Source organism: Rattus norvegicus, chromosome X, assembly GCF_021556685.1.
Source record: "Rattus norvegicus strain SHRSP/BbbUtx chromosome X, alternate assembly SHRSP_T2T, whole genome shotgun sequence".
Classification (NCBI taxonomy): Eukaryota; Metazoa; Chordata; class Mammalia; order Rodentia; family Muridae; genus Rattus; species Rattus norvegicus.
Window position 1 is genome coordinate 73,832,418 of NC_141554.1, and position 10,812 is coordinate 73,843,229.

Consider the following 10,812-nt stretch of genomic DNA (forward strand, 5'->3'; position numbering starts at 1 on the left):
CTTCAAGAGCATACCCTCCAGTATGCTAAAGACACTCCGCAAGAACCTACCACTTAAAGTTCCCCCAACCTCCCAAATGGTACCACAGGGAACAAGCCATGAACACACTACCCTTTGGGGAACATTAAATATCTAACCTAGATAGTACTGTGGTACAAAGAGGTAGTTCTGTAGAGTTATAATGTCAGTAATAGAGCTAGGAACAGATGCCAGTATACATTTACCATATAGCTTTCTAGTGCCCTGTAATCTGATTAATGGGGGTAGAACTACACTGCTTTTGAGCTACAGAACAAAAGTACTGCCCCCTTTGCTTTCTCCCTTAAAAAGGAAGTGAAGGGACAAGGATTATTCCTTACTGTACATCAGGTTTCTCATCTCCAATTAGAAGCTAGAAGGGGGCCAGTCTTGCAGAACCACATACACGGGGTATATTTAAAGCCTTTGGGGAGTTTGCAAACCTTGAGACTCATTATGCATATTAAATCCCGTCCCCCACCCCACCACCCCTAAAAGGCTCTCAAACCACCCCCACAAGAAAGCAAGACTCCAGAGTCCACCACAACCCAAGCAAAGGGAATTGAAAAACAACCTGCCAAGAATGACTCCCAGTGGACGACTAGGTGACCCGCTGGCCCTCCCTGGCTTCCTGCCAGCGAGCAGTCTTGCTTCTCTTTGCATTTTAATTCTGAGAGAGTTAGAGAATCTCTGCCATTGCCAAATAGAGCCTCTGGATACAATGGGGAAGCTGAGAGGGAGGGAACCAGCTCCTGGCAGAAAAGAGCCAGTCTCCCTCACTGGATAAAATTGAGTGTGTGGAGGGGGAGGGGAAGTCAGCTTATCTATAAAGAGTCATCCTTTCCCACCAACATCCCTATTGGCTCACACACAGACCCCAAGGCACTGCATCAGCCACAATCCAAGAACTGTCCATCAAGTCCCTCCCAGCTCACATACAAGCCTGCACTTTTTAAACTAAGCTGACCACAGCTGGCTGGGCCACCTGCTTCTTTTGTACACATTCGTCTTCCGAAAGCCTTGTACCCTAATACACTATACACTCCTGAAGCCATTCGTTGCTTGGTAAACAAGGCAGTGAGACTGATATCCGGAATGAGCATCTGATGTTAGGGCTGTTGAATACATCCACGGGGACCCCTGGTCCAGAAATGGGCGATCTTGCTGCCCAGAGTTCATAAAGTCACTTCAATAGCATCACATAGATGGAACTTGCAGAAGTGTAAATAGGCCAAGAGGAAAGGGATAATGTTTGGAAGTTGTATTCCTGGGAAGCTTGAGGTTAGGCTTCCTCATATGCTCAAGAGTTTCCAGGGGACTGGCAGGGCCCCTTCTCCTCACTGCCAAGTTGCAAAATTGTGTGGTCACCTCCCCCAGCTTCCCTCCCTCCTATGCCCTCAGTCCTGGCCTCCTAGAGCCAGGACAAAGCCCTCAGGCAGTGACTGGGAGGGGAACAGGAGGAGGGACAGAGGGATGGGGAAGGCTGCACAAAGGAATTCCTCACATCAAGCCCCCTGACTGCCAGCTCCAGAGAGTAAAGAAGCCGACCTCCTCTCCAGCTAACTCCCGGGCGCCCATCTTCCCACCAAGGCTGTGCTCGGGTCATAGAGCCTCTCCAGACCTTCCAAGAGGACCCACACTTCTTCCTGTAGGTGGCATCAGTGACACCTGTTTGACCAGTGAGGCTGAGCCAGGGACTGCAAGAGGGAGGAGGCAGACAACTCGGAGAGGAGCTGGGAGGCAGAGCTGCTGGCTCGCTTGCTCACTGAGTAAAAGGTGTGAGGGCTCGGGAAGGCTGGGGGCTACCGCTGGGAGCTGGGAAGCGAAGAGCCGCTCAACCGGGGAGGGATGGAATCCTGGGGACTAAGCAGCACCCCTGTCAGATGCCCTGCTCCGGGTCTTTCAGACTGGCCAGATCCTGATTCCATCTTCCAGGCAACTCTTGAGGGAGGTAGGACTCTGGAAATCTGGGGTACAGGGATCCGACCCTAGAGGAAGCAAGGGATGTGGATTGGTGCTCAGGACAGGCTACTGTAGAGTTCCGGGATGGGGAGAAGCAGGGGCCTCCCCTTAGGTTGACTTAGTCAGTCTCCTGGGAAGGGACCCACAAGGTAAAGGTTTCCCTCCCCAGCTCCCTCGCCTCCACTCCTTTCCCAAGGGAAACTTAGTAAGGGGGCAGTTCCAAGAACACACACCTTGTTTCCTTACAGGAGTCCTCACAGAGTGAACAAGGGGGCCCTGCTTCTTTGTACAGGGCAGTTAGATGAGAGACAGACAGACAGACAGACAGACAGACAGACAGACAGACAGAGACAGACGGAGAGAGACAGAGAGACACACAGAGAGACACAGAGAGATACAGAGACAGAGACAGACTGAGACAGAGTGACAGAAAGACAGAGACACAGAGAGAGGTTATCCAGAGGCTCCTGTACATAGGGATTTTGAACCCCATTTTACTGGCAGCCACTAGTCCACTAATGCACACACATGTACATATGCTGATACATGACACACAGTCACACCCTGCTTGCAGTGGTGATTCAATAGTAGAATTCTCACCTTCTGCAAACTGCACACCCTCTCAAGTAGAATCACACAAGCCCAGTCTGTTTTGTAGATCAACTTGGTCTCAGCCATACTGAGAACTCCCTGGCACCACCGCCGCCACCAGCACCCCGTAGTACACACACACACACACGCAGACACGCACGCATGCACCTTTGCCCTGTGTGTGTAAAGTACTTTCAAGGATAGCTCAGAGGGTGGGGCCTCTGGGAAGGGGGAGGCAGGGTTGGGTTTCTTTCTATTTGTGGTGGAGGGTGACTGTATATGGTAACTGGGGAGGAAAGGATAAGGCTAGGGTGGGGGGACTTGGATTATCTAGACTGTGCAGGCAGGAAAGGGGGGGAGTCAGGGATCCAGGCAGCCTGCTCCCCTCAAGTCTTCCTTCCATTGGCAGTGTCCCTAACCCCTGAGAAGTGGACACAGAGAATCTTTCAGTCAGGGCTTTGTGGTTTATTCAATCCTGTATCCATAGCAACTAGTCAACCGGCTGTGCCTCCCTTAGTCTGGGGTCAGAATGGAAACCTCTGCTTCAGGTTACTCCTGCTTCCTGGGGTGCAAGGCAGCACGGAGCTGCCTCAAATTCAGTCAGATCTGCCTTAACTTGCTGAACTGAGTTTGCCCCACCCTAAGGCAATTTCTCCTAAAATACTCTGGGCAAGCACTCCAAACCCAGATTTGGATGTCATTAACTAGGCAGGACCTGGAGAGAGTGGCTACACATGATGCCTACAGAAAGGCTGGACCACTGACTGCCCAGGTATCAAAACTAAGGGGCGATGAAAAACTCCAGACATGGTCCCACTTTTCTAGGTTTGGAATCAGTCACCTCGTGAAATCCAGAGCTCTGGGTCTGCTCTGTGACAACCAACCTTCCGGCTGAGCAGCAGCCCAGGCTCCTCAGATACATGGGAAGGGAGACTGGAATCTCTGTCTTCTATAGGGTCCCTGATGGTCAAATGTCCTTTCCCCTAGGCCTTCACCATGGCAGAGTCCCCCGGCTGCTGCTCCGTCTGGGCCCGCTGCCTCCACTGCCTGTACAGCTGCCACTGGAGGAGACATCCTAAAGAGAAGATACAAACCAGCAAGGTGCACAAGGGATGGGGAGGTAGCAAATTTGAAGGTAATACCGAGACCCATTGTATTCCTAGGCAGCTGGGAAGAAGGGGCTTTCTCTTCCCAGAAAGAAAATCGCCCTCAACTACTGGAAGCTCAGGGCAGGGCAGGAAGCTGAGCTGCCATTGTGGGGGTCTCTGAGCATGAAATGGGGATGGCTGAGAGCTTCTCTCCTGCTCCTTTGCAGTGCGACTGCATCTGGTTTGGCCTGCTCTTCCTCACCTTCCTCCTGTCCCTGGGATGGCTGTACATCGGGCTCATCCTTCTCAATGATCTGCACAACTTCAATGAGTGTGTCATGTACCGCCTGCCCCTTCCTCCCAATACCCGCCAGCCTACATCCTACCCTGTGCTCAGCCCCCACTATAAGTCATCCCCAGCTCCACAGGGCCCCTGAGTCCCAGCACTTCTAACCTCCTTAGAAAATTCCTCCAAGAAAACTCACCAATCCCTGGAGACTGTGGCCCTATGAAACATTTTCCCCTCGCTCCCATCTAGTGGGTTTCCTGGATCTGGCCACTTCAACTCCCACTCCCAACCCCCAAGTCACCTCCTCCCCTTGAACACCTTCCTTTACCCTCCTACAGATTCCTGTTCCGCCATTGGGGACACTGGATGGACTGGTCCCTGATAGTCCTGCTGGTCATCTCTCTCCTGGTCACATATGCATCCTTGCTATTGGTTGGTCCAGGGACATGTCGCCTAAGTCCCACATAAACCCTTCATTCCTGCTCAGGTCTACTGTCTTGGTCTCATCCTAGCCACTGAGGGGAAGAGGATAATTCTTGGGTGGGAAGAAGATACCAACCTGCAGGTCCCACCATGTGACTTGCTTTCTCTCGGAGCCTTCTAAGTGCCCCTTCTGTCTGTTCCCAGCTCCTGGGCCTGCTCCTGCAGCTCTGTGGACAGCCTTTGCATCTTCACAGTCTCCACAAGGTGCAGTGACTTGGCAGTGATTGGGAGAGGGGATGCTGGGTCCAACACCCTGACGGTCATCTGCTTTTCTAACCCTGGGGTCCAGGTCAGGACCCGTAATCCAGTATATATTTATTGAGTGAAAGTATAGTGGATGCCTTGAGGAAGGGGAAGAATCCTGTGTCCACAGAATGAAGAGGTAGCCCCAGTAATGATGAGCCTAGGCTAACAAGGAAGGCCCATTCGTTCCTCCCTGGCCCCAGGTGCTGCTTCTCTTCATTATACTTCTAGTGGCCACTGGCCTTGTGGGACTGGATATCCAATGGCGACAGGAGTGGCATAGTTTACGACTGTCACTGCAGGTAAGTGGCTGATCTCCACTGTTTAGGTGGGAGCCTTGGCCCACGGCCAATTCTGGACCATTACATTGGCCCCTGGTCCTATGAGACAGCAGATCTCTCTGAACTGCAGAGAAAGGGGAGGCACAGCACAACAGTAGGGGTCTTCCTCATCAGCTGTTTTCCACAGGCTACAGCCCCATTCCTTCACATTGGAGCAGTTGCTGGAATCACCTTGTTAGCCTGGCCTGTGACTGACACCTTCTACCGCATCCACTGGAGAGGTGCCAACATCATCCCATATTCACCCTCACTGGACACCAGTGCCTCTTCACCCACAGTTTCCTGTACCTGAGCTCTGCCCTCTGCCCTTACAGCTCCACCTCACCTGTTGCCTTTCCCTGAAGCACGTCCTCCATTTTTTACAGGTCCCAAGATTCTGCTACTGTTCCTATTTTTTGGAGTCACTCTGGTTATCTACCTGACGCCCTTGTTCATCTCTTCCCCCTGCATTATGAAACTCAGAGATTTACCTCCCAAGCCTGGGTTGGTGGGACACCGAGGCGCCCCCATGGTAAGTGATGGGCAGAAACCTGGGCAAGTAGAAAAGAATCTGCTCCTCTAGGCTTCAGGTCTGTGGGTTCCCAGGCCCACCCTCCCCTGCTACCTCCTCACCAACTCCCTCTCACAGCTGGCCCCTGAGAATACCCTGATGTCCCTGCGGAAGACAGCTGAATGTGGAGCGGCTGTGTTTGAGACAGATGTGATGGTCAGGTGATGGAGGGTGGGGCCTAGAGGGTTGGTGTACTGAGGGACACAGTGGGGACACTCAGGAAAAGATGGCAGCTCCAGAACTTTGTCCCCTGACACTTCTTGTGCCCACAGCTCTGACGGAGTCCCCTTTCTCATGCATGATGAGCGGCTGAGCAGGACTACCAATGTAGCCTCCGTGTTTCCAGAGCGAATCTCAGCCCACAGCAGTGACTTCTCCTGGGCTGAACTGCAGAAACTCAATGCTGGAACCTGGTTTCTAGAGGTGAGGACACCAGCCAAGATGAGGCCACCACTCAGTGGCACTCAGGGCAGAGTTCATTCCAGCAATACGTACTTGCTGCACCCTGTGCTGGTCAGCTAAGAACAGTCTCTGCCCTCGTGTCACTCCCAGATAGTAAGGAGAGCCTAAGCAAAAGACAATTGGAGTCGGAAATGGAGCAATAAAAATACTTCTCCTGGGCAGACCAGAGTGAGGTCCACTGTTTTGCAAAACAAGAATGTGAAACTAGTTCTGAGGTGCTGGGATGGAACCCAGAGCCATAACTAGCAAGCACCCTACCACTGACATACACCCCAAACCCTCGCTTGGGCCGTGGAGGTCTAGCTTGGAGTCCGAGCATTGGGTAAGGGCCAGAAACACAAGTAGGTTTCTAGAGAATAAAAAGTAGCTCAATTTAACTGAAAGCTCTAACTCCCAGGAGTGGTAGGAAACAGAGGCTGGATCATAAAGAAATTTGAATGTTGTACATTGAAGTGTTGATCTTAATTCTCTAGGCCATGAAAAATACTCAAAGGGGGATTTCAGTTTTACAGTCCCTCGCTTCCTGATTGTAAAAGTAGTATTTGTTCACTGTAAAAAAAAATGTTCAGAAAAAGGATTTATGAACTTGGATCTCCCATAATCTAACCTGTCTAAAATATGCACTGATTATATATGTGCGCGGACATACTTTCTTCAAAAAGATAAAAAGCATGACACAGAGTTGCTGTTTGCTTTTGCTTTTATAAAATTAAGTCTATATCTAATGACATAGAGTAATTAAAAACCAAGAATGTGTTTATTTGAACTTTACCTTTAGCACTTGTTAGCTGTGGTGATGCTGGTCAATGCTTCTTAGCCAATCTGTGCCTCAGTTTCCTCATTTGTATGACAGGGATAATAATTGTAGTACTTCCCTTCTAGGCCTTTTGGACAGACTGTTAGTTCATACACACAAAGTACCTAGGACCCCACACATAGCAAATACCCTCTATTAACCAGCTTTATTTATGTCAGCATTTGGGAATCATTAGTTGATAAAAAGGGAAGGCAGACAGAGTGGCAGAGGCTTGGAACAGCCACAAGGAAGGATTCGAGAAAAGGCCAATCAAGAGCAAGTGAAAGGTTTGACAAGCCACAGTGGACAAAAACAAGAAATACCACACCAGTACTCCGCATGAGTGGACTGCCTGAGACAGTGTGAAGCCCCCAATGCTAGAGGTGGAGGAAGCTGACAGTTGTAGCCTGAAACAAAGTACAGAGGGTGCACAAAAGGGAAAGGAGTGTCGAGAGCACTGTGGAAACTGATTCAAGCTGAGGCTGAACTATATGGGGATGCAAGTGCACGGAGAAAGGGCTGAAGGACCAGGGAAAAAGCAAAGGGTCAAGATCACAACGGTCTCTATGAAACTGAAAAGATGATGTAGATGAAGTTCTGAACCTGGACGGGTAGGATGCTGAGGCCACAGAGTATGATTTGATGGAAGAAATCAGAGGTTTAGAGAAAGAAAGACCTTGGCATAATCTGGAAACACTTGGCAAGACTGAGAGCAGCTAATTGGGCGGTGGTGGTCATGGCTTTAATCCCAGCACTTGGGAGGTTACATAGCTGCTTAGCAAATTCCAGGCCAGACAGGACTGTATAGTGAGACTGTCTCAAAACAAACAAACAAAAACAAACAAACAAACAGGTGGCAAGGATTGGGAGAAAACCTAGAGGCCTCTTGTGATGTTGAAATAATGCCCCTCTCTTATAGAGGCGACCTTTCTGGGGGGCCAAAAAGCTGTCCGGCTCTGATCAGAAGGAGGCTGGGAATCAGACAGTACCAGCATTAGAGGAAGTGCTGAAGGAAGCAGCAACCCTCAACCTTTCTGTCATGTTTGACTTGCGCCGACCCCCAAGAAACCACACGTACTATGATACTTTTGTGAATCAGACGGTGGAGGCCGTGTTGAGTGCAAGCGTGCCCCAAGCCATGGTGATGTTATCCAGGGTTCCCAAAGCACCTCGCTTTTGGCCCCTCTTCCCATCCTACCTTCTTTAGAGCATGATGATTTCAAGGCTGCCTCTTGCCCTCACCTTCCTACCCCTGCTCACATACCCCATTCTGTAGCCAAACCTCTCTGCACCTATCCCCGGAATCCCTAGGGCTCCCTTAACATTATGTTACACTCACTGTCCCTGAACCACAGGTTCTTTGGCTCCCGGATGAAGACCGTGCTACTGTGCAACAACGGGCTCCCAGAATGCGCCAGATATATGGATATCGGGGTAGCAACGGGACTGAGAGGCCCCAGTTTCTCAACCTCCCCTACCAAGACCTGCCTGTGTTGGATATCAAGTGAGTGCCAAGGAAAGGAATAAAAAGGGCCCCAAGCTTGACTATCAGGAAAGAACCCATGCAGGGAGGGGGTGCGAAAGCTCTTCATTCATGCATTCCCACAATGCATATCTACTGGATGATTGCTATAACTCATGCAGTATTTATTGTGGACTTAAATAAATGTGAATAAAATGGGAAAGGTCCTGGCTTTCACGGAATTTAGGAACTAGCCAAAGTTATAGGTAATAAATCACCTAATTTATGCTGGGTGGTGATACTGTGAAAACACGGCATAGTCGTGATTGGGGTTTGCTGTGAGGAGCACTGATGACTGAGTTGGGCACCAGATGATTGATTACAAGGAGCGAACTATGGGCAAAACAGAAGAAGCAAGGGTAGAATAACAAGCAAGAAAAAGGAAGGGGAAGCTGGAAAGATAGACAGGGATCAAGCTCGTTAGTGCTTTGTAGACCATGAGAAGCGTTGTATTATTATTCTACATTGCAGAGATCTGCATAAAAGAGGATGGATCTAAGGCAGAGAGTCTCAGACATAAGCTGGGCAAATTCTGGATGTCCCCCATTTCCCCCCGCTTCCACAGGGCACTGCACCAGGATAATGTCTCTGTGAACCTGTTTGTTGTGAACAAACCCTGGCTCTTCTCCCTGCTCTGGTGTGCAGGGGTAGATTCCGTCACCACCAATGACTGCCAACTGCTGCAGCAGATGCAGTACCCGCTCTGGCTTATTGTAAGGACTCTAGAACTGTCACTGTCCCTCATGTCCCATCTCTTATTCTCCTTAAACCTGTCCTTTTCCATACTTATTTACCCATATGAAACTCTTGGGGTTCCTGGCCGCTCATGGGTCTCTTCTATTTCCATAGCCCCCTCAGAAGTACTTAATGATATGGGTCATCACCGACTGTGCCTCCATTCTGCTACTTTTGAGTATCTTCCTCCTCCGAGGGTGAGTGCTTTTGCCTTGGTCTCCTGGGCACTTTCCCCAGGCCCCAAGTAAAAAGGCTGAGTCTGACTCCACATGTGGCCTGGGATTAAGATTTTGTCCGTTCCAAATTTTGACCCTGGGGAAAGCAGTTTGGAAAAACCCTGGGTTGGAAAGTCTTACTACAAGTTAGTGGAACTCTCAACAAAAAGTCTCTCTCTCTCTCTCTTTCTCTCTCTCTCTCCCTTCCTCCCTCCCTCCCTTCCCCTCCCCCCCCTCCAGGAGATGTGCTGGGAGAAGCAGAACAGGTAAGAATGCACTTTCCCTTCCTTTCTTATTTTCCCCTCCTAATTTCCCCTGGCTTCACTCCCTACATGAGCCATCTCTTACCCACTTCTCTAGGCTTAGAAACAGCAGTGCTACTGACCAAGATCAATAATTTCACCTCAGAGTGAATTCTGGGCCCAGGTCCCCACCAGCTGCTGTCTAAGACTTGTGTGCACTGGTCAATGGGAAGGACAGGAGCTGAAGTGGAATGTCCTGGAATTAAAAGTTTGGAGGAGGGAGCATTGCAAACAGAAGATTTTGAACTAAGAGGGCCCTCTGTCCAGATGGTGGGTATGTCTCAAGCTGCCATGGAATTTGCTGCCTTTGGTGTTTTGACATGAATTAGTTGGAAAGACAGTGACTGACAAGAAGTTACTCCCAAAATGAAATTAAAGCAAGGAAGTGAGAGAGATTGCCAAGATAATGCATTAGGCTTGTGTGCACATGTACTTGGATAGAAGATGCAGGGTGTGTCAGGGTGAGATAGCTCAGAATGATGACTGAAGGAAATTTGGCCACAATGACCTTTCTCGAAGAACTCTTAAGATGATGAAGACTGTCCACACTCCATGCCTTCTCTCCTCACCGTCACAATTCAGCTTCTTCTCTGCCTACAGGCTGGGAGTGAAAAAACCTCATTTAGCAATGTAATATTGTGTCTACGGTAGGTTTTTGTTGTGAGCAGTCAATGGTTCCTGTGTCTTGCCTGTTAATCTGTTATTCAATGAATTTTTAATTGTCATTTGGTCACAGTCTAATCATTTCGATGCCAGAGTTGGAAGGATGCTTTTTTCCATCCGGAACTGGATGTAAAATGACATTGAGATGTCATCATGAGGAGATTTGCGGGCGGGACGTGGAAGGAATAACAGCCACCCTTCCTCCTGGAGAGTAGTGGCAACTGCCTCGGCCGGGTGGCCCAGGAGCTTTATGCAGGGGTTGCGTTGTAGCTCCACCTTGTGGTCTCTCGCCCTGAGAGGTCTGGATCCCTGGATAAGGTGAACATACTTATGAATGCCACCACTTTTCCTTGTGTGTTCGGAACTTAAGTCCTTGACTTCAGACTCTGAGAGCAAGGTCTGATTTTCACTCTCTTTTTTTTCTTTCTTTCTGGGATTGGTGTAGGGTCTGGTTCAAGCTAGCCTTTTCCTTGAGGAGCAAATTCCTCATTACGTTGTTGCTTGTAAAACTAAAAGTTGAGAAGGCCAGAGCGGAGCTGACCTGGTGATGGT

General features: G+C 49.6%; 1 protein-coding gene and 1 long non-coding RNA gene across 5 annotated transcripts; one reads left to right on the plus strand and one right to left on the minus strand.

Annotated features, from left to right (window-relative positions):
* Positions 1-1,107: 1,107 nt before the first annotated feature.
* On the minus strand, positions 1,108-2,748 carry LOC147998256 (uncharacterized). Its single transcript, XR_015646983.1, has 3 exons — positions 2,581-2,748; positions 2,214-2,393; positions 1,108-2,006 (listed from the first exon to the last, which is right to left on the minus strand). It is a non-coding gene; the product is annotated as an uncharacterized LOC147998256 (long non-coding RNA).
* On the plus strand, positions 1,415-10,326 carry Gdpd2 (glycerophosphodiester phosphodiesterase domain containing 2). 4 transcript variants are annotated; one of them, XM_087599423.1, is made up of 17 exons: positions 1,734-1,794; positions 1,925-1,969; positions 3,559-3,672; positions 3,887-3,990; positions 4,287-4,380; positions 4,576-4,635; positions 4,878-4,976; positions 5,143-5,236; positions 5,381-5,526; positions 5,644-5,726; positions 5,838-5,988; positions 7,743-7,964; positions 8,179-8,327; positions 8,911-9,058; positions 9,195-9,277; positions 9,536-9,561; positions 9,656-10,322. In XM_087599423.1, the coding sequence occupies exons 3-17, from the start codon at positions 3,568-3,570 to the stop codon at positions 9,706-9,708; spliced, it is 1,617 nt and encodes a 538-aa protein (XP_087455549.1). In that variant the 5' UTR covers positions 1,734-1,794; positions 1,925-1,969; positions 3,559-3,567; the 3' UTR covers positions 9,709-10,322. The 4 variants fall into 4 exon arrangements, with proteins under 4 accessions (XP_087455550.1, NP_001100414.1, XP_087455549.1 ...); XM_087599424.1 differs by lacking the exons at positions 1,734-1,794; positions 1,925-1,969 and adding an exon at positions 1,415-1,666; NM_001106944.1 differs by lacking the exon at positions 1,925-1,969 and having other exon boundaries at positions 1,539-1,794; positions 9,656-10,326.
* Positions 10,327-10,812: the final 486 nt, after the last annotated feature.